This window comes from Daphnia pulex, chromosome 4 (genome assembly GCF_021134715.1).
Source record: "Daphnia pulex isolate KAP4 chromosome 4, ASM2113471v1".
NCBI lineage: Eukaryota > Metazoa > Arthropoda > Branchiopoda > Diplostraca > Daphniidae > Daphnia > Daphnia pulex.
The window spans coordinates 2,577,530-2,604,175 of NC_060020.1; the positions used below are offsets into that span (position 1 = coordinate 2,577,530).

The 26,646-nt window shown below is 40.0% G+C and overlaps 4 protein-coding genes across 8 annotated transcripts in view; 1 reads left to right on the plus strand and 3 right to left on the minus strand.

Moving 5' to 3' along the window:
- The window catches only part of LOC124193257 (microtubule-actin cross-linking factor 1-like), a 67,059-nt gene extending 62,522 nt beyond the window's left edge, over positions 1–4,537 (minus strand). For all 5 annotated transcript variants that reach the window (XM_046586998.1, XM_046586995.1, XM_046586994.1 and 2 more), the window contains exons 1-2: positions 3,862–4,537; positions 3,565–3,752 (exon numbers count right to left, since the gene is read on the minus strand). In XM_046586998.1, the coding sequence (XP_046442954.1) occupies positions 3,565–3,733 (169 nt within the window). In that variant the 5' untranslated portion in view covers positions 3,734–3,752; positions 3,862–4,537. The remainder of the gene's footprint in view (positions 1–3,564; positions 3,753–3,861) is intronic.
- Positions 4,538–5,664: 1,127 nt separating this feature from the next.
- Positions 5,665–10,605, minus strand: LOC124193260 (protein toll-like). Its single transcript, XM_046587001.1, has 3 exons — positions 7,131–10,605; positions 6,954–7,059; positions 5,665–6,889 (listed from the first exon to the last, which is right to left on the minus strand). Exons 1-3 carry the CDS (start codon positions 9,890–9,892, stop codon positions 6,476–6,478), a joined length of 3,282 nt encoding a protein of 1,093 aa, XP_046442957.1. The 5' UTR covers positions 9,893–10,605; the 3' UTR covers positions 5,665–6,475.
- A 1,318-nt stretch (positions 10,606–11,923) lies between these two features.
- On the minus strand, positions 11,924–14,177 carry LOC124192044 (septin-2-like). Its single transcript, XM_046585183.1, has 8 exons — positions 14,042–14,177; positions 13,624–13,884; positions 13,372–13,565; positions 13,193–13,304; positions 12,940–13,132; positions 12,743–12,870; positions 12,509–12,682; positions 11,924–12,443 (listed from the first exon to the last, which is right to left on the minus strand). Exons 1-8 carry the CDS (start codon positions 14,075–14,077, stop codon positions 12,258–12,260), a joined length of 1,284 nt encoding a protein of 427 aa, XP_046441139.1. The 5' UTR covers positions 14,078–14,177; the 3' UTR covers positions 11,924–12,257.
- On the plus strand, positions 14,139–17,019 carry LOC124192043 (ATP-dependent DNA helicase Q1-like). Its single transcript, XM_046585182.1, has 13 exons — positions 14,139–14,273; positions 14,357–14,490; positions 14,557–14,587; positions 14,663–14,842; positions 14,908–15,038; positions 15,131–15,305; positions 15,374–15,540; positions 15,600–15,830; positions 15,892–15,993; positions 16,057–16,211; positions 16,277–16,455; positions 16,526–16,711; positions 16,787–17,019. The coding sequence occupies exons 1-13, from the start codon at positions 14,255–14,257 to the stop codon at positions 16,978–16,980; spliced, it is 1,884 nt and encodes a 627-aa protein (XP_046441138.1). The 5' UTR covers positions 14,139–14,254; the 3' UTR covers positions 16,981–17,019.
- Positions 17,020–26,646: the final 9,627 nt, after the last annotated feature.

Consider the following 26,646-nt stretch of genomic DNA (forward strand, 5'->3'; position numbering starts at 1 on the left):
CAGGAGACAGCCGACCTTGTGACTTGGGCAACGTTCGAAATTACTCACGCCAATTCATGTGCGTGTTAAGTAACAAGACTATCTACAACAACACGCAAAGCGAAAATCTCAATTGCTGGCTGCACTCTCATTTCATTGGCTAACGACGCCGTCCATATTTTTAAAAAAATGCAAACCCCCCCCCCCCCATCGTCAAAATTTGAAAAAATTAGAAAGTCACGAAATATTAGCGATGCATATGCATATGACTTTCCCAGTCAAAGTCCCTTCTCATTAAGGTTTGTCTTTATAGACTATGCACGGACGTCTAATCTCGAATATAATGACGGCTATAAAACACAGCTCTCATCAACAAACATGCATTAAGGCGAACCTCATCTACTACAAGACATTTCAGACCCCCGAAAAAAAATTAAGCGTCAAACGATATGTTTGGCCGTCAGCGACTAATAACAACTAAGACGCCATCTGCGGCGACGCCCGAGCTTTTCAAACAAAAGAGGAGATGAAAGCCGGGGCGGCGCCCAAGAGGTCAATTTTCAAGTGAATCCAACCAATAAGGGCGATTGCCATTTCCGTTTGACGTCATCGACAAGCACGGGGGCTGAATCCCCGAGGCCGCACGAACTTTACAAGACAAATAAAAGAAGTGCACAAGTAGTGCAGTAGAAATAAAACAAAAGTATAGAGTGTGTTGGTACACTGCAGCGTAATAAATTGCCGGGGAGGTACCACCGCGTGAAGAATGAGCTCGATTTCGGTTGGCGGAAGAATTTTCTCTCTCTATAATACAGTTGTAATCAACTCTCTCAGCATCCCCTCATCTTGTGGCCTCAATCTCAAAGTGAAAGCGGTTTGATAAACACAACCAGAAATGACCAGACCTTTTTGCCTTCAAGGCCGACACGCAGACAGAAATAAAAGACTCTAATCATTTAGCAATTATCCGATGAAAATGAACGAGATAACAACAAAGAAGAAAAAAAAAAAACAAGATTTTCCCGACAGCATAGCAAACGAGGTTCTTTCCCGACGACGTTTCAAATTTATCAAGTCATTAGGCTCCTTAAACGTTACGTTGGGTTCAAGAAGGCAGCCGAAACGACTCAATCGACAAGTAGGAGGGGTTTTTGTTGTTGTTTGAAGCCGGAAGGGAGAGACTATACACGCTTTTAACCGCACAGCTGCTTTAGCTCAGCACTCACGATATATACTTTATAATGTATAAAAACGAAACCCGATGAAACCCAATCTCAAATGTCTGTAACGTACTGGACATTCAATACCACAAACCCCAAAAAGTAGCAGTCATATTTGTATTGTTTTTTTCTTTCTTTTCTCTCTCACTGACATATCGCCAAAATAACTGGAAAGAGTCCTGACCAAAGAAATTTGACCTGCTAGGCATTTTTTAGACAAAAAAATTATACTGGACGTCATGTTAGGGGGCAGTGACTATTGTGGAAGTGACGTGAGACTGTCTATAGATAACCGCAGCCAAATCATGTGAGGAGCTACTCAGTCAAGTCGCTTGTGTGCCAAATGAGTTGAAACAAAAAGGGTACGGAGAACTTTTGAATGCCAAAATGAATGAATTATTCGATTGAGCTCGTCGTCTAAAAGTGTTGCTCCGCCCTTGCCTTTACAGCACGGGCGAAAATTGGACACACGGGAAACGGATTTCACACATGAGAGGATTCACTGAAAGGGTCATTGGATTTTACTTTGACATTGCGAAATCGACAACAACAAACAGAATTCAAAGGGCTAGGTTGTTTTTTGCGAGGGGGAACTGACGTCCCTTTTGCATAACAATACTGCGCAAACATTTGACGGATCTTGTGTCAATAACAGTCGAATGTCGCGTGCTGCTATATAAGCAATTGATGATGGCCCAACAAACTTCTGTGTGTCAGCCAATAGCTTTAACAGGAGTTGTCTGCATGATTATAATACGTTGTGTATTATTGACATTCGCTTATTTGACCAATAGATGGAAGAGTCGGAACCGAGCATGATTTGTTTACTATCCAACCAAATAGGGGGAGTTGTGCCGTGACTGCTAGAGTCAGTTTTCTAGGAATGAATGGAGGCCGCCCGGATGCTCAGCACACACAATGGGTTGACAATAAGAAGAATCGAAGAAAAGAACGATAGCTCAGGCATGCTATTCTTCTTCGATTCTTTTTTCCTATTTTTATCTCTTAAATGTCACTTAGAGTCTCGATCAATAACCGAAACGAAGGACTCTGGCCCGACGACAATCGATAGAAAGAAACTCAAAAGATTTCGCAATTTACGTAAAACACGAAAATCCAATTTCCCTATGAAGGAATAAAACAGATAACAACAACCTGAGCTTCAGTTTCCCTCTCTCACTCTGGCAATGTCGTCACATCAAACCAGCTGTAACGTATGTGTGTGCTGACACCGCAACGTATCTCAGATGACAGTTGGATGTCTGGTAGCCGCAAAAGCGCGGCCATCCGATCTCCTCCTGACTGGTTCCTGTCATAAAAATCCCACGCTCCCGTATCAGTAGCCATGACAACAATAACTTTGGCTTGGAGAGAGAGTGAGTGAGTGAGTGGTAAAACATACATAGCAAAACAACAACAACAAGAAAATTTCTCTGGTGCTAGTAATTTCCACCTGAATATCAACCAGTATTTTGTAAGGAGAGAAAATGAACAAAAAATTTCCATTTTTACTTGGTAACCATCAACGGATTCATCGGAGCATAGAATCGTTTCACTACTGGTGAAAACAAAAAATCCTTTCAAGTGCAACGCTCGTCGGCTCAAGCCTCAATGTTACGCAAAAGGTGTACAGATGGCTTCAGAGTCAAGGCCTCCCGGAGGTCGATAAGAGACACACCCCATTTCTACCACCAATCGATCGTTTCCTCCTCCTCCCTGAAGAATAAAGATACCATCGCTACTGCTGCAGCCATCATCATCAAAATGTTAGCTCAGTGTTGGTATAAAAGGAAACGTCCCCTGGTTGATCATTGGATCAAGACTGATCCCGATCTCCCTAGTTCCCTAATAGTCTCGAGGCAGATGCGACGCATGAATGAATAACCACAAACATCGGTCGTATTTTCTTGCCTTCTAGAAGGTGCCCAGGTTTTTCCCGCGCCCTCCCACAACCAACAAAACCAACAGCCGACAACAAAATCCGTCGAAGCGTGTCACGAACGCCGGCTGAAAGAAGAATCGAGAGATAATGAAAAGAATAAAAGAGAGAGTATAGATATATCCGTCTAGATATATAAATACGACCGCAGCGAATCGGATCAACAAAAAAGCCCCCTAAGAATTTTTTAGAAAATCATTCCGCAATTCCACACACACACACATTCAGAATTATAGATAGAAAGTTATCGTAACGCCCATCTTGGTGTGCATGACGCACTGAAAGCCAAATAATAATATCCACAAAGAATTTTTGGGAGAAGAAAAAAAAAGGGCAGCGTGAGTATCCGGCCGTGTGTTCAACTGACCGAAACCAACTCTTTAACGATAATTGGAGAGAGAAATTTTTCTAATGGGGCTTGCGTACCTGCAATTCGTAGTACGGCTCGATCAGCTGGATCGAGTTGGAGGATGCTGAGTGGCTTATCACGTGCCCACTCCTCCAAACTGAGTCCATAATGATAGTCCAGTTCTTGGTCGGTTGGCGAGGATGCCGAAAGGTTGGATCGTCCGTAAGCACCGTAATCAAAAGCCATTTCATCGGGCCCCCATCACCTTAATGTTTTAGGAAAAAATAAAATAATTTTTAAAAAATCTTGTAAACTTTTTCGTCAAGGGCAAGGCCGTGCCTCTTGTCTGTATACGAAAACGAAAAAATACCGACCTGGTTGACTGCTCCTGTTGAAGTCCGTCCAACCTAAAAATGGCTCTCTCGCCCTCTCTTTTCTTTTTAACTTCTCGCTATCAGCAGCTCGACTTTTACACAAAACAAAAACAGACGGCCGCCATCCGGCGTCGTCGCCTTCTCTAGATATGTGTGTGTGTGTGTATATGGCGTGGTGTGGTTTTTTAGATTCTATTCGTTTTTCACTCTCGTTTTTCCTGTCGATCGATGTCGCAAATCCGGATGTCTTCAACTATCGAAATGCCACACGAATTATCACGTTTACAGTAGGACCCAGTTTCACTTATTGTCAACGCATCATTCTCACACAGTACAAACACTAGTGTGCAAGAGAGAGAGAAGCTAACTGTAATATCGATCGCGACGCTGCTGACTCAACTGTACCGGCACACACACACACGTGTATGGGGGGAGAGAACGATTTGGCCAGGACTTTTGCTACTGTAACGCTTATCGAGCAAAACAGCTGACTCGCAAAATGGCCACGACTTTCTTGTTGGGTTTATGTCTCGTTTTGGCCCAATATCACACAAACACACACCACTCGTGCTGTACACACAGACACTCACAAATGCACAAGCATCGGTAATGAATTTTTTCGCTCAGAACGAAAATTCGACCCAACGTTCTCGTTGCTTGTTCCCCAGTAAACTGGCGCCCTGGCTGGCGGAAATCGAGGGGTGGGGGGGGGGGGGACAGAGAAGAAGGTGGGGGGAGCTCGAGGCGATCCCAGCGGCGGAAGTTGAAAATTATGATGAGCAGACGACGAGACAGGGAGCGTCGGTTGTATTTGGTAGGCCGGTTGAATTTTAAATTTAAAAAATAAAAAAAGAGAAGGGTGAATAAAGATACGGTTGTTTGAAATTACGCCGTTGGATCTTTTATTTCATCTTCATATCCGCCACCACCCGCGATAAGGGAGAGAAGGAATTGACCTGAAACTTTTATTTATTTTTACTTGGTTCTTCCGCCGGTCCGACTTGACGAAGGTTCTTTCCACCTTTTCCGGTCTTGTTCGGTCGAGTGGACATGACTGTTATTACGGGCCTGCCAGTCTCACTACAATGGTTTCGTTCCGCCAAAGACACATTTTTATACGATTGTCTTCTTCTTCTCCCCGACATTTTTAAATATTCAAAATAACGAGAGAACTTGTTCTTATTTTTATTATTATTATTATAAAACATGCTTTGGTGCTGTGTCACCGATAATGGATGCGCTCGACTCTTGAAAACAAACAAGAGATTCATTTCCAGTTATTATTATTTGTCATACAAGTATTTCTAACATGCTCGAACCCCTTTTAGCGGTTGAGAGATGAGGATAGCTTGGACAAGCAACTCACGCTATAACAGGTAGTAGCGATTAGCCGGAGGGTTTTTGATGATAAAGGGGAGAATAGCCGACGCCATCGATCATACTGCGTTATATACGCAACCAACGATAAAACACTATTGCCGTATTCACAAGAATCTAACTAACCATTATTTATTCAAACCGTCAACCCAGTTTGATTCGATTGAATCTCACTAGAGCGCTCCACAGTACGGATGAATCGATTCAAACAAAACAACAAATAATCCGGTTTGTTACCAGATATATAAACCGGTAGAATACTAACCGCTTATTGATTAATTGAAGCTTATTTTGCGATACGCTGACGAAAACTAAACGATAATAAAACAACTCTGTTATAAACTGCTGTGCTTGGTATTCATCGCACGCCCACCCCCTGTGTGCCCTTGAGTCATACATCATCCGGAAAAAAAGAGAAAAGTTCCAGACAGTCCCTCTAAGTGTAATGTAGGCGTGATAGCTACATCTATACAGTGTTATTGATCGATGGAGTCGTATTTCCGATGACAAGGTCGAAAATGACGTACTGCAGAGATTCTTTCCTCGAAAATCAATACACGAATAAGAGATGATGACAGACTATTCCATTACTATACAAAAGACGGATTCTGTAATAAGTAATGAAGCATTCAGCTTTTTTGAAAAGCCACTTGAGGCTCGGCAGGGAAAGCCTGTCCCGTCGGAAGACCTAGCGGTGGAATTAATTCAACATGTCAATCACGCACTAAGGTTCGATGAACTCACCGGAACTTCCGCAAAGGGAAACGTTAGATTACATGGGGTCGAGATAAGATAATCAGATTCAACAGTATTTGACCCGGGGTTTATTTTTCAGTAAATGTGTACATATGTATTATATTTACTTTATATGCCTGGCAAAATAAAGAATGGTATACATAGAAAAAGGTCCCCTTGAAAAAGGACTGAATGACCCCCCAACCCCCCCCCCCCCCATAAGTAGGTTTGAGATAAAAAAATAGTAGATAATAACAACTGAGTTGAATATTTAAAAAAAAGGGGCGGGCAATTCAAATTTCCTACCCGAAATGTCTACTTGACTACATTCTAACCCACTTGTTTGTGTAAAGATGTTCAGTCATTATGTCTGCAACTATGAATTTTTGATACCCTGTATAATATTTAATGTTCTAAAAATTAATTGTACCGATGCGCCAAGTAACACAGCCCGTTGTTCTCAAAAATGATAAATTCTTATCAAATTTGAAACAAAATGTTCTCACTGAGGAGAATTTGGGAAAAATGGAACCGTTGAACTTGTTGAACTGATAGGTGTTTCACACATTTCAATAATATCAGGAGGCAACTGAACATGTACCTTTAGATTGTCACGATCAGCGAGCGAAGGCAAAGGTAGATGAAGATCGGGCTTACTATTAACTCGGTTAGCTTGATCTTTGATCGCTTGCGATTTTCTTGAACCAGGCTCATTAGTGCTTGTATTGTGGGGCAAGGCGTATCGTAGTCGATCCATGAAAAAAGGATCATCATAATTCAGATAGGTGTTCAAGGAAAGGTAAGTTTGAAGCTCCTGATCCATTTTGTCGAACGGCGGAAGATCTCCCTTGACGATTATAATTAATCGCATGCGTTTATCCGTAAGCACCTGCTTATAAGCAGTTCGGAATTCCAGCTGGACAATAAAATAAAATAAATTATTAAGTAACACAGATAAATAATTATGGTATAATATTTACCTTTCCCCACAAACTGTCCAAGAAATGTTCGGTCAAGACTACAATCGTTCGTTTAGAAGAAGCGACCGAGCGAACAATTTGATCAGCAATCCATTCGCCTGCTAACCTGTATAATAATTTTACATTTTATAAGGTTCTGGGTTATTGGAAAATTATAATGTATTGATTATTTAGTACCAATCGCGATAATGAATGCAAAGTCGGTAATGGGGTAAACCAATCGGCGGGCGTTCCAGTTGGGGCACAAGAACTTCATTGACAAATTTCTCGTCGTGGTGAGAGAAGCTGATAAAAGCATCATATATTCGTTCGTCATTCCCTTCTTCTTCTTCTTCTTCAACAACCCACCATAAGCACAATTGACGGTTATAAAGCCAAGCGCGTATGACTCGCCGATTACGGTAAACTATAATGCCCACACAAACTATCAGCAAAGCTAAAATTGGCAAAGGTATAGTATAATATTTCACCGCAGCATTCACCGATGGGCATAAGATTTCCACCGACAATTCAGAAATCTTTTGCCCATCATCGCACTTCATCTGGTTGAAATCTTCCAAGCGTTTCCATGAACCATAAATGAATTTCAGTAGCGCCAGATTTGTACAGTCGCATTTCCAAGGGTTTCCGTTCAAATTGTAAGTTAAATTGTGCATTCCGTTCCAGGAATCGACAACTCCATTAGGAATCGAGTTGAAATTGTTGTGGGTAAGGTCTAGCCGATTGAGTTTAGGGAAACGGAGATGAAGATTTTGAGCCCAATGTTGGGAATCAGACATTGAAGACTCGTCCATTCCGTTGTGGCTCAAATCCAGCCAGGTGACATCTGGGCAACAGTCAGACGAGTTGGGATGAATTTGTCCGATATTAATCGAATTGGACGAAAGATTCATCTGAATCTTGTAATCCTCGTGTCGGGGTAGGCGAGTAGGAATTTCGTTCAGGTTCTTATGCTGACAGTCGAACAACAGTGTTTTATCTACCGGTCGTACGTACCATTCGCACGGTGAAAAATCTTCGTTGGTGCGGTTGCAAAGAAATTGCGATGGATTCACTTCAGAAATTGCAAGGCCGCCAAGTGAGGCTGGCTGCTCGCAGGTTAGCTTGGTTGGATTTATCTTCCAAGAATGCCTTACGCCCGGTATTGACTGGTCCATGTACTCTGCCATAAAGTATGCATTACAATCGCATACCAGTGGATTCTTATCAAGGTTAACTGTCTTTTCCGTCATCGGAGCTTTTCCATCAGTTGATTGACCGTCGATTGATTTGGCCAACTCGAAATCTACATGGGCGATATGATTGTTACTAAGGTCCAGAGTAAACTTAGTTAGAGGCGATAAATTTGATAGGTCTTTGAAATCCAAACTTGTCATTTGATTGTGAGCCAGGTTAAGGAGATTTAATGATTTCATCGATGACCAATCGGAAAATAGGTCCGCGATTTGATTCCGAGACAGATCGATTTTTTCTAATTTTAAATTGTATCGTAATGGTGATTGTTTCCATCCGCCGTTTAAAATAAGACCTTCGTCGAATTTGAGACGATTGCGTGCTAAATTAATAGTAGTTAATTCTTGCAAATGTCTCATGGCTTCTGCTTGAATGACTTCAATTTGATTTTCTTGAAGATATAAGCTTTTCAAGGCTCCGATGCCTATGAAAGCATTGGCTTCAATTCGCGCAAGGTAATTTCCATTCAGGCTGAGAGTGTTCAAAAGTCGCAAACTACTAAACGCATTATCTTCGATGGTTGAAATCGAATTAAACGATAGATCCAAATGGGTCAAATTTGTCAGTCCATTGAACCAACCTGCAGGCAATCCATTGAGCTTATTTCCTGACAGCTTAAGGGTGTTCAATTGGGATAAATTTGAAAACGTGTATTGGTCGAATGACGACTGGTTGAAGGAACACTGACTTAAATCTAAAACTGTCAATGACGTAAGATTTTCAAAGACTCCGCGATGAACTGTCGAGAGCTTAGGGTTTGACTGCAAAAATAATGTTGTCAGCATTTTGTTGTTGCGGAATACTCCTTCAGGCAGTACTTGAAGCGAGTTGCTCTGCAAATGAAGTTCCATCAAATCTGTGTTGAACTGGAAAGCATCCTTATCCAAACTTGTTAACTTATTAAAACTCAGATCCAAAGTAGTTAAATTCGCCAGAGATTGTAGAACATCAGAGGGAAGTTTATCAAGATGATTTTTTCTGAGTTGTAACTGAGCCAAGTTTGGGAGATTACTTAAGGCACCAATTTCAAATTTTTTAATTTTATTTGAGCTCAAGTTCAGGATATTCAGTAGCGGGATATTTTTGAATATTTTCCCGCTTATTTTTTCCAGTTTATTACCTTCCAGCAAAAGTTGCACCAAATTGAATTGATCATCAAACACATCGTCTGGTAAATATTCAAGTTGATTGTCAGTCAATTCGATTTTCTTTAGTTTTGTCATATTGCGAAATGAATTCCGGTGAAGAGTTCGAATAGGAGAACATGAGCGCAGCGTAATACGCTGAATGATGTGGGGATTCATCTGCTTCGCAAATAATGTCGACACGTTTTCCTGTGGAAGTGGGCAGTAGTCCAATTTGAACTCTAGAATTGTAAAATTGCTAGTTGGATACTCTTTAAAGTTTGCGTACACAGATTCTGTGAAGGGGTTGGCTTCATTTTTACATGGGCAATTAATTTCAAATAAATTGACGTCTTTTGCCTGGCGCCGGAAGTTTCCCGAAATTCCATCCTCACCAACTGAACACTGGAACTTGAAATCGTATAAGTTTTTACTATTTACCGGAAAACAGTGGCAATCTGGATTTTCGTTCTGCAGGCATTTCCAATATGTTAGAGTCTCAGTCGTTGTAGCACTCAGTTCTTGAATGAAAACAAGGATTTGAAAAAGAACACAGCACAATACAGCAAAATGGAAAGGCATTTCTAAACGTCGCTGAACGTTAAGCAGCAAACGTTCCTTTAAATAAATAAAGCACTAGTTCACTGTAATAGTTATCAGATCATGCAGTCACAAGCGTTGGAAGAATCCTGACCTTGTGGTCGTTCCCGATTCTACGACCTTTTTATACGTTAGCAACATTAACAAAGTTAGCAAAGGCCCTTGGATTGGCATCAATATATTAATTCGTGATCATTGTTAGCGCCTGCCACCTACATTCTGGAATGTTTAAATTTCGTTCATCCATGAAATTGAACCAATCAAGTTCACTTTAACAAGCGACATCGTCATCAGCCATAGATGTCGCTGTGTAATATGCCCAAATCAAGTAGACCATGAAATACTGAGAGATGTTCCTTGATATCCGATGGCCTCGCATATGCATTCATCTTCGTATTTTCTATTTTGATTATAATTTGATATTAATCTTCCCGACGGGTTTTTCTTATTACGCAATAGAGTTTTAAAAAGGCTACACTCCCACTTGGTTTTCCCAAAAGAAAAGTTGAAGTACAATTTTTTCCACTTCCTTTTTTTTTTAAAGGGGTTATCTTATTTTATGCTGATAACTTGCACGCTGATAGCCCAATAATAAATGTCACGTGGCACTGGTAATTGTCAAACAAAAGATCTTGGCTTCCGATTTGAAATTGGCTGCAGCACAGTAACACGGTGCACTAACGTGAAAGTTAAAACAAAATGAGGGGAGGGGCTGCTAACCCCAGAGATAACCAAACCACCACATAAGCGCTCCAAGTGTTGGGTTTCCTAAAAGGTTGCCTATCTGCTTTTACTTGTGTCTGGTTTCCAGTCCAGTTTACAGAGGGCGTTTTCCTAGTTCCACTTTTCTGTTTCAAAGTGCCGGACACGGCAACTTCGTCGATCGATGGACTCGTATTTCCGATGCAAAGTCGAAAATGACGTACTCACTTCAGAAATCTTTTCCTCGAAAATCAATAGACAACGAGATGATGGACTATTCCATTACGATACAAAAGACGGAATCTTATAATGAAGCATTCATTTTTTGAATAGCCACTTGAATATTCAATTAAGAGGCGAAAGGTTTTGTCAAATAACCTCAGTGATTAATACAACAAATTAATCACGCACAGCAAAAGGTTCACTGAACTTACCGAACAACCGCAAAGGAAATCGTTTGATTACAAAGGTTTGATAAGGTAGTATGTTTAATAATATTTAACACGGAGTAATGTATTCAGTATATGTGTATTTATATCAACTGTTCGCCTGGAAAAAGGAAAGAATAGTCCATAGAAAGGGATCCCCCTTTAATAAAGGGGAGCCTCAAATAATAAGGACTGATCCCAAGCGCCCCCCTTCCCAAATGTGGGCTTCTGTTTGAGCTTTCCTAGACAATAGCAGCTGTCGCTCGGTCTAAACTTCTCCTATTTTTAACGAGGTGCTTCTGGAGAACAGATGGAACAAACTGGATGATGGGTGTGTGGTATCCATTTCAACGACAATGGCGAATTCAGCAATAAAATCTATGGCAGCGTTATCGGTAAGAAAAATACTGCTTGAAGTGCAAATTTCCGGCGGAGAAAAGACATGAACACTTCACGCTTTGTTGCAAGGTTTCTGTGTGGGTGTTGTATGCATGTATGTGTAAACGAACACTTAAACGAATAGTCACTTCCGGTATAAATATTAGACTTTCCAAAGTTTCAGGCTCAGGAGAACTTTTGTTTCCGTATGGTACAAGCTATGAATACGAAATTGCCAATTTAGTTTCCTGACGTACGATTGATAGATAGTAAGTAATTAAGAATAAAATGTTAACAGTAAAAAGAAAATTCAAATCATCAGTGTTTTTGAACTTTATTTTCTCTTTAGTGAGCTTTTGAACAGACGAGTCTGCGTATCAAATTACGGTAACGCCCAAAGCTGGACCCGTTTTTCGTTCAGGCATTTGAATTTTCTCCGCCTCGTCAGTCAAAGCGCATTGCCAATGAGACCCGCATTTCAAACCCCAAAAAATTTAATCTTGTGTCCAATTTGGATGTGTTCTTTATTGTATGTTGTTCAAAGACTAGTCATTAACAAAAATAGGGGAAAACTGAGGGGAAAATGGCAGGTAGGTAGGATTTAGGAAACGAAGAAAAAGGGGAAGCTAGTCAAACCCAACTGATAACAAAAAATCACCAGCATTTATCTGGTCGACCAATTACGTGACAGCAGCATACTTTTTAAAAAGATTTTTCTTTAAACGCATACACATGAAAATCTAAAAAAAGATGATGATACATATGATTGAAAGATAATTGAATTGAGACGTTTCTCTGGAAGTGTCGAGGAGGAAAATTAAAGTGTTTTATTTGTGAGTTCATTTTTTCTTGTTTTTGCCAAGGGTTAGCGTACCGTGACCCAAAGTGCCCGTGCTCTGGGTCAACAACTGTTGGCGTCGCTTAACGAGCTCATTCTGATTATCTTCCAATCGTTTTTTGGCTTCATCCAATTTCCTCTTCTCTTCAGCGTGCTCTTTTTTGAGCCTATCGAAACGAGATTGAAGCTACAAATGGAAACAAATAACATTAGTTAAACCAGGATAACGGGAATGGCAAAGGATAATGTTACCTCTTTTTCTGCCTCTTTCAACTCAGTTTCCTTTTCTTTGACGCGAATGACAAACTGTTGCCTCATCTCATCTTCTTTCTGTTGTAATTCCATGCGAAGTAATTGACGTTTGTGCTCGTAAGTTTGTTGGAAACTCTGTGGTTTGTTGTCGGAATCAAGATCGCTGAAACCCATCTGAAATTTGTAATTCATTTAAAATTGGATCTCTCAAAATGAACTAGCGAGATCAAGTACCTGCTCGAGTCTTAAACGCCGATAAATTTCGTAATGACGAATATGGGTGGTCTCTCTCAGATCTTCCATGTTTGTGCGGATAAGCATTTCACGCAACTTCACAAAATCGCAATGATTCTCGTTTTCCACTGATAATGGGAAAACATATCGTTGTTAGATTAACTAATGCATTAATGCTAATACAAAAAACTCAATACCTTGAACTGTGCCCCATGGGTATTGACGAGCTCGTACCATTTTGTTTCCTACGCGGATGAAGTCGGTCGAGCCGCATACCGCAAAAGGAAAATGAGCGTTCATGGAGAGGTTCATTTCAGCAACAGCTTCGTCATCCACTGGAAACTGATAGATTTGAACACCATTTGCTGCTAGCTCCGACATGATTTTAGTCTAATAAGAATAACTGGTTAGATTCTGAAACAATACATATTTTTTATAGGCAATACAAACCTTAAAACGCATCAATTCAGGTTTTGAAATAGTATCAGCTTTTGCAATCACTGGAATTATATTGACTTTGTTGTCCAGTTTCTTCATACAAACCAAATCAAGAGATTTCAAACTAAAAAAGTTAATCAAAAGTTAAGAATTTTTCTTAAGAAAATCAGTAGGTATGAGTTAATTATTACCCATGACCAGTTGGGCAAATAAAATAAAGGCAGACATGGATACGGGTATCATGAAATGTAGCCAGCTGACGCTTGATTTTCAATTCTTCCTGCAGATATGCTTCAAATTGTGCATCTATGTAATCCACAACAGGTTTGAAAGATTCTTCTTTGTTGACTTGATCACCATAACCGATTGTATCAACCAATGTCAACTGTAACAGGCAAATAATAGTAACAATTTGTTCACATAGTATTTACGTTTAACCCTACCTTTAGTTTGACATTAGATTCTTGAAGTTCGTAAGTATGAGACTTTAGCTTGACTCCCGAAAGAGAATGGGGACTTGGATTTGATTCAAAACTGGTGTTAAAAAGTGAATCCATCAAGGTTGACTTTCCCAAACCAGTCTCTCCGACACAGAGGATATTAAAGTTGAACCCACATTGGACTGATTTAGAGACCAACTGGTCAGGAAGAGTATCAAATCCAACATGTCCGGCAAGCTTTAGATTGCGTATTTTGTTTTCAGCCTGTAAATAAGTATGGAGGAAAAACACAGCTTATTAATTTGGCGTGACCGCGAAAGGCAACACCCTGCCTACATTTCCTCTTAACTGTTTACAGTTAGACATTAACTACGCTAATTAAGTGTTTCAATACTACTCCTGATAAACGTTGAAAACTTACGTTGACTGTTGCAACTGGTCCAATTGTTGCTGCCATCGTTATAAATGACTTTGAAATGTTATCCTGATTGACAGATTTCTTAGCTGTGATCTGTGATTCTGAGCTTCCCTCTGAGAGGTGGGAGGAGTGGAAACGGGAATTTTCGGAGGCTAGGTACGAAAACGTTCAAAATTAGCAGTTGCTCTAGTTCTCTAATTTGACGGCGATTTCAAAATGGCTCAACTCTCTGTTGGTGTGTTACGTTATCGTTGTTAAATCTGAAAATATTTGCAAATTAAATAGAGTAATCACACATAAATTTATTTCGAAATGCAGAGAAAGAGTTGAAAAAAATTGATGCAGAATTGAGAATTATAGAGGAGGATATAGACAAACTTCAAGAGAGAAAAACATCACTTCTGAAAAGAAAACAAGCATTGAAGGAAAAAGCAAATGAAGAAGCCACAAAGGTTGATATAATCACGAATTTGTTGTCTTTTTATACATCCTTATCTTTTTTCTGTCTCTTAATATAGAAACTTGCTAGTCAGGACTGGGAAAGCAATGGTGAGTAGAAGCAGAAGTGTTTTATTCTCTGTAAAGGATTCTATAAGTTAATAATTCTTAATGTGTTTATCATAGATTTTCCTTGGACTAAAAAATTATACCAAACACTTAAAGATGCATTCCATATTGAAAAATTTAGACCTATGCAGCTATCTGCGATGAATGCAACTCTCAAAGGTCACGATGTCATCTTGATTATGCCTACAGGTGGAGGGAAAAGTCTTTGCTATCAGCTTCCTGCTTTAGTATCTGATGGTAATGAATTGACATATTTTATTTGAAGTCTTTCGCAATAATTTGTGTATTTTTCCTATATTAAGGTATTACTCTTGTTATTACTCCACTTGTTTCACTAATGGAAGATCAGTTGGCCAGTTTGGAGAAACTGGGTATAGAAGCTGCAAAACTAAATGCAAGTTCTAGCAAAGAAGAAGTCAACATGGTTCATTCGGTATATTACATTTATGCTCCAGGCTCTTACTAATGCCACCCAAAAAAGGCCACCTGCCACTCAAATTTCTCATTTACATTGATTTTTATTAGGCCATGACAGATGCAAAATCCTCCCTTAAGTTACTCTATGTAACACCAGAGAAACTTGCTAAAAGCAAAAGATTCATGACAAAGTTGCAAAAAATGTATCAGATCAAACGATTTGCTTGTGTGGCCGTTGATGAAGTACATTGCTGTTCTCAATGGGGGCATGATTTTCGGCCAGGTGCGTGAATAATTTATTTAAACCAGCTGTTATATATATTCTTATAATGATGATTGTCCTCTTCATAGATTACAAGTATCTTGGAGTCCTACGTTCTCTGTTCCCTACCGTGCCCATAGTTGGACTTACTGCCACAGCAACGTTAAATGTAACAAACGATGTGCAAAAGATGCTTAACATGAAGAATTGCTTGGTTTTCAAAGCTTCCTTTAATCGTCCCAATCTTTATTACGAGGTACTATTCTAGTGTATTTGACACGGAAAAAAGTCGTTAAACGATTTATTTTAACTTAGGTTAGGATTAAACCCTCCACCCAAAAAGAATGTATCGACGAATTGGTGCAATTGCTAACAAACAGGTTTCATGGGCAATCCGGCATCATCTATACCACTTCCGTTAAAGACTGTGATCAGTTGGCCAGTGAACTACGGCAACAAAAATGCCGTGTGGCATCTTATCACGCCAGTTTAGATCCCGCAGATCGAACCGAAGTTCACACAGGATGGCGGGAAAATAGATACCAGGTTTGAACTGATCATTTCTGTATAGATCTCATCCATGTAAACAAATTTATTTTATTGAAAGGCTGTGGTTGCGACTATTGCATTCGGAATGGGAATCGATAAGCCAGATGTCAGATTTGTCATTCATCATTCTATATCCAAATCTATGGAAAATTTTTACCAGGTACAAAATATCAAGCGACATGTGAAAGATTTGTGCGCTTTCTATTTGCATTATTTATTAAAGGAAAGCGGACGAGCGGGACGAGATGATCTTCAAGCCTGCTGCATAGTTTATTGGCGGCTGTCTGACTTGTTTCGATTAAGTACAATGGTATTTACTGAGCAAACTGGTCTTCGTAACCTTTACGCTATGGCTGCCTATTGCCTAGACCCTGAAAGGTAAAATTTAAAACTAATTCAAAATGTTTGTCATATGAAATGCACATGTACTATTCAAATTTTAGATGTCGCCGCGAAATCATAGCCAGTCATTTCGACGAGCGATGGGAATCATCTTCCTGCAATAAAATGTGTGACCACTGCAGCAAAGACTCGACATCAGCGGAGATTAACATCGTCGAACATCTGACTACTCTCAGGCAAATACTTGAACGAGCCGAAGAACAACAAGTGCGCGTGACAGGTTGCCCTTTTGCTTGAAACTAGCTAGATGATTTGATTTGATTATTTGGTTTGTTTGTATTTTATTTCAGCTCAAAAATTGATCGATGCTTGGCAGAACACTGGACAAGTTTCGCTGCGTTTACCTGATTTCAAGAAAGCGGCAAAATTACCCCGTGACAAGTGCGAATCAATTTTGGCTCATTTGCTACTCGAAGGCTACCTGAAAGAAGATTTCCACTTCACGCCTTACAGCACCATCAGTTACCTTCTCCTCGGTATAGCATTCAATTTTCACGTACTTTCCTCTATTTGATCTCAACCGAATTTCATTTCCTATCACTTTCAAATAGGTGAGCGAGCGCATTTCATCAACAAGGAAATCAGTCAAATCACCATGAAAGTTGAGGCTTCATCAGTGGACGAGGCAGAGAAAGCGAGTAGCAGCCGAGGTAAGACCACTAGGAAGCAATCAACTACACATTCGGCCGCGGCAAAGAAATCGAAAGTTGAAGACTGTTTAATTGACGTGTCAGACTCGGACTAAGAATCCACAGTTGGAATTAATAAAAGTTTTTCAGCTGCACTATTTTCTAGGAACTGTTACCTTCGAATTGAAACCTTTTCTGAGAATAGATGAAGGTTTCCTTTTAAGGGAGTACGACCATAATAGTTATATTTTCCCTTATTCTTTTTACACCTTTTGCTGTCAAATGTTACCGCTCAGTCAACTTGGTTTCGTCGATTTAGCAAACGATCCTTTTCCCGCATTTGTAGACTTTACTCGAACTCGAGTTCCGGACCTTGAAGGAAAGCCGTTCCTTGTCTACTGATTACCACGTTGTACTTGTAGCTTGTAAAACTGGATATCGACTAGACCTTTTTGAAGTTCCTAAATTTCTTGTAACATTTCTCGGGAAATCGGGCGTTCAATCACAGTCTTGAAAATGCAATCTCTTGAACTGCAACAACTTTTTCAGCTGTTTGCAGAACTGGTGGCAATTTTCCGCGTTGACTGCCCCTCCGTTTTGACCTCTATTGACTTGCCCTTATGGAAATCTGTTCAGATTAATTCATTTTAACATTTATTACGTTAAAGTAATAGAAAATCCTGAATTCTACACTGGATAGAGAAATTTGTCTTCGCGAGGTTTCGGCGGAGCTTCGCATTAAGTCCAACCATTTGTGAAGCCAAGAGCGTCACACGGTATCGATCTTTTACGTGCTCCTATATGTAATCTGGTTTTCAATTGAATATTTTCTATATGTGTCTTAAGTAAAAAAAAGTTAAGACAAAGTGAGAGTTACGCAAAGGAGGTTTTAGCTGTTGAATGAGAATGAAATGTTCCATGAATTTCGTGACGAACCTCAGGGGAGATTAATCTGTAGCCTATGCTTTGAATTAAATCATTGAACGGAACTCCAAGAACTTAACCGAAGAAACTGATTATCGTTTCCCAATGTCCTTTAGTCGATTCAAATTGCATGCAGGGGATGCCATTACATGGACGGCTTAAAGCGGTTACGTAGATTAATAAGGAAGCACGATTCGTAGAATTCAGAGATGAGAGTTGAGAGCTTCTTATTACGGCGCGACCATCATACTACTAGGCAAGTCGACTACACAAAGATGTATGCTGGGCCAGCTACACTGGATGAAATTGGTTGGGTTCTCCCCCGCTCAAAATTTTAAAGCAGCAACCATGATGAACAACATTAGTCCATATCAAAAGTGAAATGATTAATGGTAAAAGGTAACTTATTGAAACTTGAAAGCAGCAACGATTTCGTGCATCATTTAATCTTCTCCCAGCCGGAAACCCGAGCTGCTCCCCCTTCGACGCAAAACCCATCCACCAAGGTTTTGAGGGCAGAATTCGATTTCCGATCAATCTCGTTTCCTCCCGACTCTCACATCAGAGGGGGGATATATCCCGGAATCGATGAAGGGCGCATGTACATGTAGACAGCGGCTCCTTTTTCTTCTTTCTTCGGCGAAAGAAAAGGTCTAAGACGACCGAGTCGTGTCAAAAATGTGACTCCTCCCAGTTATTATGCCCATTTATGCCTTTGTTATCTTCGTGTGCATTGCTCCGATTATATATTTGCCGTTAACTTATAACGTTTACAAATAAAGTAACTGATTTCTTTTCAGTAGTTCCAAGTATATCCATTACCCTGATTGATGGTATGGAAAAAAAAATTATAGGGCTTGCGTCTATCTGGTGTCCGTGTATTAATTTAATGACTGGTATTAATGAATATCTTGATCATTAACCACTTCTATTGTTTCTTCACGACCAAAAATGGCCTTCTGGGAAAAGCTCGCCTTTGTCTGGAAGCGCTCCTTTTCTTGGCGATGGTGCTTAAATGTCGAAGATTATCTACATGTAATCTTTACTCAACATAAGTAATAATTAGAATTTAATCAGATTTTAGAGATTGCTTTGCAGAGAAGTAGTAATAAAGCGCCGCCAGTTGCCAAGCAAATCTTTTGTATCACATACTGTATGAATCCCAACATTTCACTTCGTATCTGCTGTACCAAATTGCTAGCAGCTTGAGCTTTGTACAGCCTGCGAATTCCTTTAAGTTTGAAGCTCGTCAGTCAACTCGTAGCACGAAGATTTCAATCATGCCAACTCGTCCCTTTGCTGCAATGTAGTTATCCGTAATAACGACGGCATTTCGATGTACACTGACTAATTTGTCCAGTCTAGCTGGCGGCTGGCCCAGTCTAGACACCTTATAAAGGATTCACGCGAAACGAATGCGCAAGATATACCAAATAATTTTTTAGCGCGTTATTGGATTTTCTCGATTCTGTTTTATAATAATGATAAAACTATATCTCTTTTGCAGTCTATCGATTTGACTTGACTGACGCATATATGTTTCTACTGACTGCAGTTGTCACTCGACAGAGAATAGTAATAATATCTTGAAAAGAGTTCCTGGTTGAAAGGAGAACCAGCTACAGACACCAGCAGCTGACTAAAGCTTTTTTCCCTGCTCTTTGTAATGAAGTCGAACTCATTGTTCAAGAGAAAGAAGCGACGATAGCCGATAATATTAGGTTCATTGTGTCTTCCACGGTGTGTCCTTTCCGGGTAGAATAGGCGACATTTTTAGATTAACTACCCACTTGGATCTAGAGCCGCGCTAGAAATCGAACCGGAAGAGAAGAGAACTTGTGAAACCACACGACACACTCGGAGATGGATGGTGGATGAAGCCGAAGATTCTCTTTGTATCAATATAATAAGTGGGTCTTCCTGCATGCCAAAGATTATAAGACGTTCGCCAGGGCAACTATAGGCTCTATACTGCTGCTCTTGAAATTTTGTCGATTGGGCGAAACCAACATCAAGTGGGCGATTTGTGATGCGTGTAAAGATCTGAAACTTCCAATCGCTAAACTTTGGCCGATCCAACTTTTTCGTTAGTGCATAGATTTAAATCGTGTACTCTATGTTACAAGGCTTTCAAGTAACACGTCCTCAATCTAGAAATAAATGTACAGAAGAAGTCGTGAATCTTTACCCATTTAAAGATGGGTAAAGGTAAAAACAATAGGTGGGATGACTATCTATAGTTATGTAAGTTATTTGTTATCCGATTTTCAAGTATGATAATAGACACACAACCTCCGTGTGTTTACCCCCTCAAACAAAAAAGAGAATGTGGGCGGAAGGAGATTTTCCTTTTTTCTTTTTACCAATCACTCCCGGAGTTTATATTGTAGTATAGTATGTAGGAGCCAAACAAACATATCCGTCTAGACCGTATATATACGCTACCGTATACGTCTTCCATATAATAATGTATGGAACGATTCAACTTTTTTTAATAACGAACATGTTTGGATAAGCTGCTGCGCTGGCCGTTATATTGACTCGATAGGATTGGACTATCAGTTATTGCCTATATGGCTATATTGGCAGGATGTCAAGTCTTGAAACCATTGAAAATAAAAAAAGAAGCCGACAGGCAGTACAGGAGTGTAAACCATGATAAATCTCTGCTTGCATCAAACATAATGATCCATTATTAGATTTTGCGTAGGTGGGTTTATTTGCGGTGCTGTGATGACGTCCGAGCTATAAATCGAATCATTCGAATTTTTTTTTAAATCCATAAGTAGCTCCCAACTTTAAAATATCTGTCCTATATAGACAATTAGACATAGACGGCATGCCTGAGTCTATTGAGCACGAAACTGTTGCTAGAAGTGCGCAAAGGTTTCGGTAGAGTCACCAGGTCCGAACTCTAAACACTAAAAATGCCCCCCTTGCGAAACAGGATTGACGACTTACAATGGTTTGACTCTCACTTGATTCCTGGAATAATTATGCATCCGCCCACAAGATGAAGATTCGATTAAAAAAATTAATTGACTCGACATCCCCCGACGCCAAAACAAAAGACTGTGAACACAACCGAAAGATTAATGATGAGCACTCTGTCTTGGCCCTTATATATAAAGTGCGTGTTTGATTCTGCTCGCTCGTTTTCACGATAGTCCTTTTGACGATCTCGAATCATTCATCCCCAGCACACTGATTGATTGTTATTGAATGAATGGGGGGCTGCTTCGCACAGCACACTACCGCCCAACATGTTCTTTCTCTTTTTTGCTGAACCGGTTCCATAATTGGAAAATCTGACGACGATGACAAATGAACGCCATGGCCTGTTATGATTATACCTTTATCATTATATACCTTCCGGTACATCCGCTATTATACACAAACAAAAACGGAGAGGGGGGAAACGCTATGCGCCTTTTTCTCCCACGTCTCTATAAAATAAATTGGCAGAGAAAAGAAAAGATACGTCAATCAGAAAATGAAAAAGTTTCCTGAAACGTCAAACTTCCTTTTGATTTTCCTTTTTAAATTTCTCCTCTTCCGAGGCTTTTTTCAGACTGTGATGCATATAATGTCTTTGGAATGTTATATTTTTTTTTTCCTTCACATATTCCTTTGAAATCCTATTACAATATTTTTGACCTCGCAGCAGGAAGAAGCCCTCGATCTTTTGCCGGCATTTTCAAATCACCAAAATATTTTTTTTCCCCCCGTGTTCTTCTTCTTCTTCTTTTCTACTCTTAATTGGATGTCTGTTGTTTGTTTTGTTTTGTTTTTTTGTTTCTTTGTGGCTTTATTATTATCTTTCTCCGGTCTTTTTTAGCAAGACCAGCACAGTGATTCACAGTCACCACGACAAAAGACGAGCGTTGTCGACGATTCGATATTATACACAACAGTGTTTCTCCTGCATAAAAGATTTGACTTTTGCGTCTGCTCTCTCCCACGCTGTGTTCAGCTAGAGCGCAGTGGAAAGAGAAAGCTTGTATATATATACCTTGAGAAACAATAGAGTTGAACACAAGGCCCCCGCTGGAATCGATTCGCCAGATATTTATAATCTTGACAGAGAGTAGAATCCGTCGACGAGCTCCTCCATCGGTCGGATGAGGAACAAACACTATACACACTGTCTATAGGTCTTCTTCCGCAGCGCATATAGCGCAGTCATGATGCGGGCTTCCTCTCTCTCAAGATTTGAAAATTGGCTGCCCGGGTTTGGACACAACAGTGACTTTAGACTTTAGGTATACACACAGGGATCGATGTGTAATTTAGACGTTGCAGCAGGCTATTTACCGGTGGCTATATACTGTACCCTTTTTAAAGACATTGTGTCAATCTTGCGTAAGGATATAGTATTATATATCCGGGTATGTGTGCACACTGTCTCTCCGAACCTAGAACAATGGGTTCCAATAACGGTGCGGAATATAGTTTGATTTGCGATGGAGTATTACAAAGCTGCTGGATCAGCAAAAGGAGGGTATAGAAAAAGGCGATTTCAAACACTTATTTGGCAGCGCGCACAGCAGTTCTTTTTTCTTAGCTAGGCGTTTTGGTTGATGAAAAGACTCGAGAGAGAGAGCTGCTGATGGGTCTATCAAGTTTCAACAGCCGAATTTCCAGTCGAGTATTAAAGAACCGAATCCTTTTTTTCTTCCTTTTTGGTTTCAGCGTTTATTGGATTTCTTCAAAAAGGGCTACATATAGCCGCTACACAGCGCAGAGCCCGTAGTGACGAATTTAAGTCTGTCTCCAGTGATCAGTGCTGTTCCAGCTCTAGCTATATCCGGGGCTCGAAATCGGGTACGTTTTTCTTTTTACAGGCGAACGCTGTCACCCCGCGGTAATGAGGTTTTTTTAGGAGCAAACTTTACGGCAGTATTGCACAAGCTCTTGTGTAGTATAGCGTATAGCTCAGAGTTTTTTCTCCCCCTTCTTTCCCTCCCACCAGCACATACATATCGATAACGCTTGACTATACGTCATCACCGCATCCGCGCCGGATAAGGATTAGAGATGTCAAATTGAAGAGCGATCCCAGTTTGTGTGGCGTCTCACGCTCTTCGGAGACGACACACAGCACAGAAGAGTGTCGATAGATAGCACAGCATCAAGTCACTGCGAGAGCTCCTCGTGTTGTGGTATATTATTGCCGCATGTGTACACAGACGGACCGAGACGGACCCCCGTATTACATGATCCGCATTTCCCGTTATTGAAACAGAATTCCAATAGATTTACTGAACTGCTTGCTTGCTGAACTACTTCATACATATGTGAGATGGTCATGCCCATCGCTGTGATTGTTCCGCGCCTATAAACTACTTTGGTGTGCAAATGCACAAGTAAACTGTGACCAATGACCAACACAGAGCTCGAAAGTTTGGTTATGTTTGGTTGTTTGCCACTTGTGTACGGTACTATACAGGCTTGCATTAATTATTATACGCATTTGGCCGCATCTAGCGCTTCTGTGGAACTCGACAACCACCAAATAAGTTCCCTGGAATAAAAATAAAAGGCGACAATTTCCCCTGGAAGAAAACCAAAAAGATAAGGAAAAAGATTTTGGGCTACTTCACTGAATAAATAGAACTGCGTACGAGTGTGGCACACTATAGTATGACACGCATGTTTTTATTTTAAGTTTCCCAGCGTCAACTTTGTTCACTTTTGTTCCGGATAATTTGATTGTATAAGATTGATTTAAATGTCCACCTAGTTTCATTCTGCACACGCGCGCATATATAAGAAACTTGACGCACTCTAAATTCTATTACGCCCGCCGAATTCTGTGCCACTCTTTTATATTATACGTATAGCTTAATGACGCAAATGTAACTCTTAACTATCTCTCTAAATTCCTTAAGCTGGTATAACGTGTTTAGTCTCAACTGCGCCGTCAAGTGAATAAAACCAATTACAATATTTTGAAGGTATAAAATCATCGAGGCATGATAGAGCTAACTGATGCGGGACTCTATACCTATAGACTTGAATACCAAATGGATCATCTTTCAACTAGATTTTTCAGATACATATGAATAAACATATTTTTAACTTTGCTCTGACACACTTGTTTCTACACAGCACCGCTATAATTGATTTGGGTTATTTACAACTCTTTCTTCCCCCCCAGCACAAATATAATAACTTGCAGCCTCATTATAGACAACACTGCCACTTGACCCCGTGTTTATACGTATGTGCACGAACCCTTAGGTATATAAATATGCGTCTTTGTTATATGATGTGCACAAGGCGGAGCGCTAATACAGAGCACGTAAGTAAACACTATCATTAGGCCTATACGCACTTATTCTTAGTGGAGCTCGTCTCTCTGGCAATAAACGAACGACTATACACGTAACAGGCGTAAAGATGTATACACGGTACATCATTCCGAAAACTAAGAAAAATCCGGAAAAATCGTCGCTTCTTAGGATAGTCGCCGTCATGTCGGCGCATTCGATTCCTTTTTTCTTATTTCGCCTTCCGCATGACGTAATCCCATCATGAGTTCATACGGCTATACATCATCATAAATAACGACAACTCTCAAATAAGTCGTATTCGTTGATACTTGTGTTTTTAAAAAATTTAGCCGGAAATGTTTCTCCTGATCCTTAGAGACGAATCTTCATTTTCTAAAACCACTTGGCGTATATAGCATTATATTCCTATAGTATGTTGGATGACTTGGATCTGCATGTCTATCTCAAGTTGATTGCAGTCGAGCGAATTTTAAAGATCTTGTCGGGGCCATTTTTCTCTCTTATGATGGACTAGCAATATAACAGTTGTACTATACATCACTCGGTTATCCTTCGTTATCTTGTAGTGTCGTGACATAATCTTTTTTTAAAAAAAAGGATGTGCAAAAATTACAGAATAATCAAGGCCCTCCTGTCTCATTTATACTTAAAGGACTGCAGGCAAAATAGTTGCCACTGCAGTGTGTTGCAAGATGGGCTGCGAATTGCAGGTGAAATTAAGAGAACAACACGGAAGCTAAAAAACAAACAAGCATCCATACTTAGACAGTCGACACATTTAACACAGCGTAACGGATCATAGATCTAGGATTGTACGACGGTTGCTAGATTTATCTGCCTTTGGCGGTCAGCAAAGTTGTTTATACGTGTGCAGCTCGGATAAGAAAATCGACCGATACTATTTTTCGCTATTTTTAAACAAGAACATGGTGCCTTCTCTCTACCACAGGCCAGCAATATGGGCTTACATATGTAGTACTTCTTTTGTATGCTAAACTTTTTATTTCTTGTTCGCAGCGCATTTATCCAATCATTTATTAATGAAAGCCTAGAGGTGCATTATTCAGCCTCGGTGCGGACGTGGCGCCAAACTCGTAATATATCGTGCCGCAATGAAGGCGATCTGTCACGTTCAATTCTGATACAATTTATAAGGTAATACGCATCTCTTTTCACATATATTTAGTACGGGGCCGTGCGTTTACTGCCAAATAACCTATACTGTATAGTGTCCATGGTGCTGCTTCTTTGCGCTGTATATACAGATGCTCTATACATGTAAAATTGGCCGAAGATAACAAGATAACAAGTGAATTCAATGGCAATAAAACAGACCTAATGGAGAGACGTTCGAAAAAAAAAGACAATATACAACTCGCTGGGGGTAGTAAACAAAATCAATTGCCGGCGAAATAAAAGAAAAGGAAACCGGGGAAAAGTTCTAGTTTCAAGGGTAATAGATCGGTAACGGTCGGTGAGTCTCCATCGGCCCAGAAACACATATAGGGAAAAGGATATACTACACAGAACTAAGATATACAGAAAAAGAGATAAACAAAAGAATAAAAAAGGAGGAGAGACTGATGTGGTAAGAGCGGATGGGAGGGTTGAGTAAGGTGGAGCCCAAAGAGCTCTGCCACCAATGCTTCAGAGTGAAATTGGATCATTCCACTTCTCGGTGTCTTCCACAGCAGCAGCAACTAGATACCTTATTGTAATAGGCTGGCTGCTAGCTTTAGCGGCACACCAACACCGCTACTGCAAATAAGTTCACCTTTCTTTTATTTCATTTCATTCTGCTTCTTAATAAAGTTAACAAATAAAAAAAAGGGAAGTTTGTTTTTTCATTACCGCGTCGATATTAGAGTGTTACGCAATAGGAGTTAAATGATAACATAATAATTACAACAATTAAAAAAAAATAATTAGGCCTACAGACATCGTTTCCATCATTATTGGCCAATATATCCGCACGTGCGTAACATTTTCCGCATTTAATCAACTTCCCTATTAGTCCTTATTATGGAGACTGATGTGTTGTGATGTAGTCTCTATCTGTCTAAAACTCACCCACACGAAGATAAAGCCGGATAAAACAATGGCGGGTAATACGAGACCGCCCCATACTACTCCCACGAGCGTCTTGTTATTAATATTCAACCAAGTGGCAAATGTGAACTTTCTTATCATTTTAAATTATTGGCACAACTTGGTTTCTAGAAAGTTGAAAATCATTTCATAAAGTTTGTAAGGCAATCCACATACACAAGACTTTTATTTTTGTTAAGTAAAGGGTCGCCGTTGGATATAAGATATAGAAACGGATTACTACAGCTCGATTAATAATAATAAGCTGCTAATGTAATATGTAATTATTAATACCGAGTCCCATTATTATTTAAGAAGATCACCATTGCTGCAGGATATATACTCATCGTGTATATCGCGACAGAGAGTCCTATAGATGTCTAATCATATACCGAACAGAGATATGAAATGGGGATATGGCCGCTGTAATATAATCTTGATCCCTTGTCGGCGGATCTCCGGGCCAACAGCCAT

Excerpts from the sequence above, each read along its gene's own strand:
- LOC124193260 (XM_046587001.1), bottom strand. The coding sequence starts at position 9,892 with ATGCCTTTCCATTTTGCTGTATTGTGCTGTGTTCTTTTTCAAATCCTT. Across the intron at positions 7,060-7,130 it reads TGCATTCATTATCGCGATTG|GTTAGCAGGCGAATGGATTG; the intron begins GTACTAAATAAT and ends ATTATTATACAG. Across the intron at positions 6,890-6,953 it reads TGGACAGTTTGTGGGGAAAG|CTGGAATTCCGAACTGCTTA; the intron begins GTAAATATTATA and ends TTTATTGTCCAG.
- LOC124192044 (XM_046585183.1), bottom strand. The coding sequence starts at position 14,077 with ATGGCAGCAACAATTGGACCAGTTGCAACAGTCAAC. Across the intron at positions 13,885-14,041 it reads GACCAGTTGCAACAGTCAAC|GCTGAAAACAAAATACGCAA; the intron begins GTAAGTTTTCAA and ends ACTTATTTACAG. Across the intron at positions 12,683-12,742 it reads GGCGTTTAAGACTCGAGCAG|ATGGGTTTCAGCGATCTTGA; the intron begins GTACTTGATCTC and ends TACAAATTTCAG.
- LOC124192043 (XM_046585182.1), top strand. Across the intron at positions 14,491-14,556 it reads CAAATGAAGAAGCCACAAAG|AAACTTGCTAGTCAGGACTG; the intron begins GTTGATATAATC and ends CTCTTAATATAG. Across the intron at positions 15,831-15,891 it reads GGCGGGAAAATAGATACCAG|GCTGTGGTTGCGACTATTGC; the intron begins GTTTGAACTGAT and ends TTTTATTGAAAG.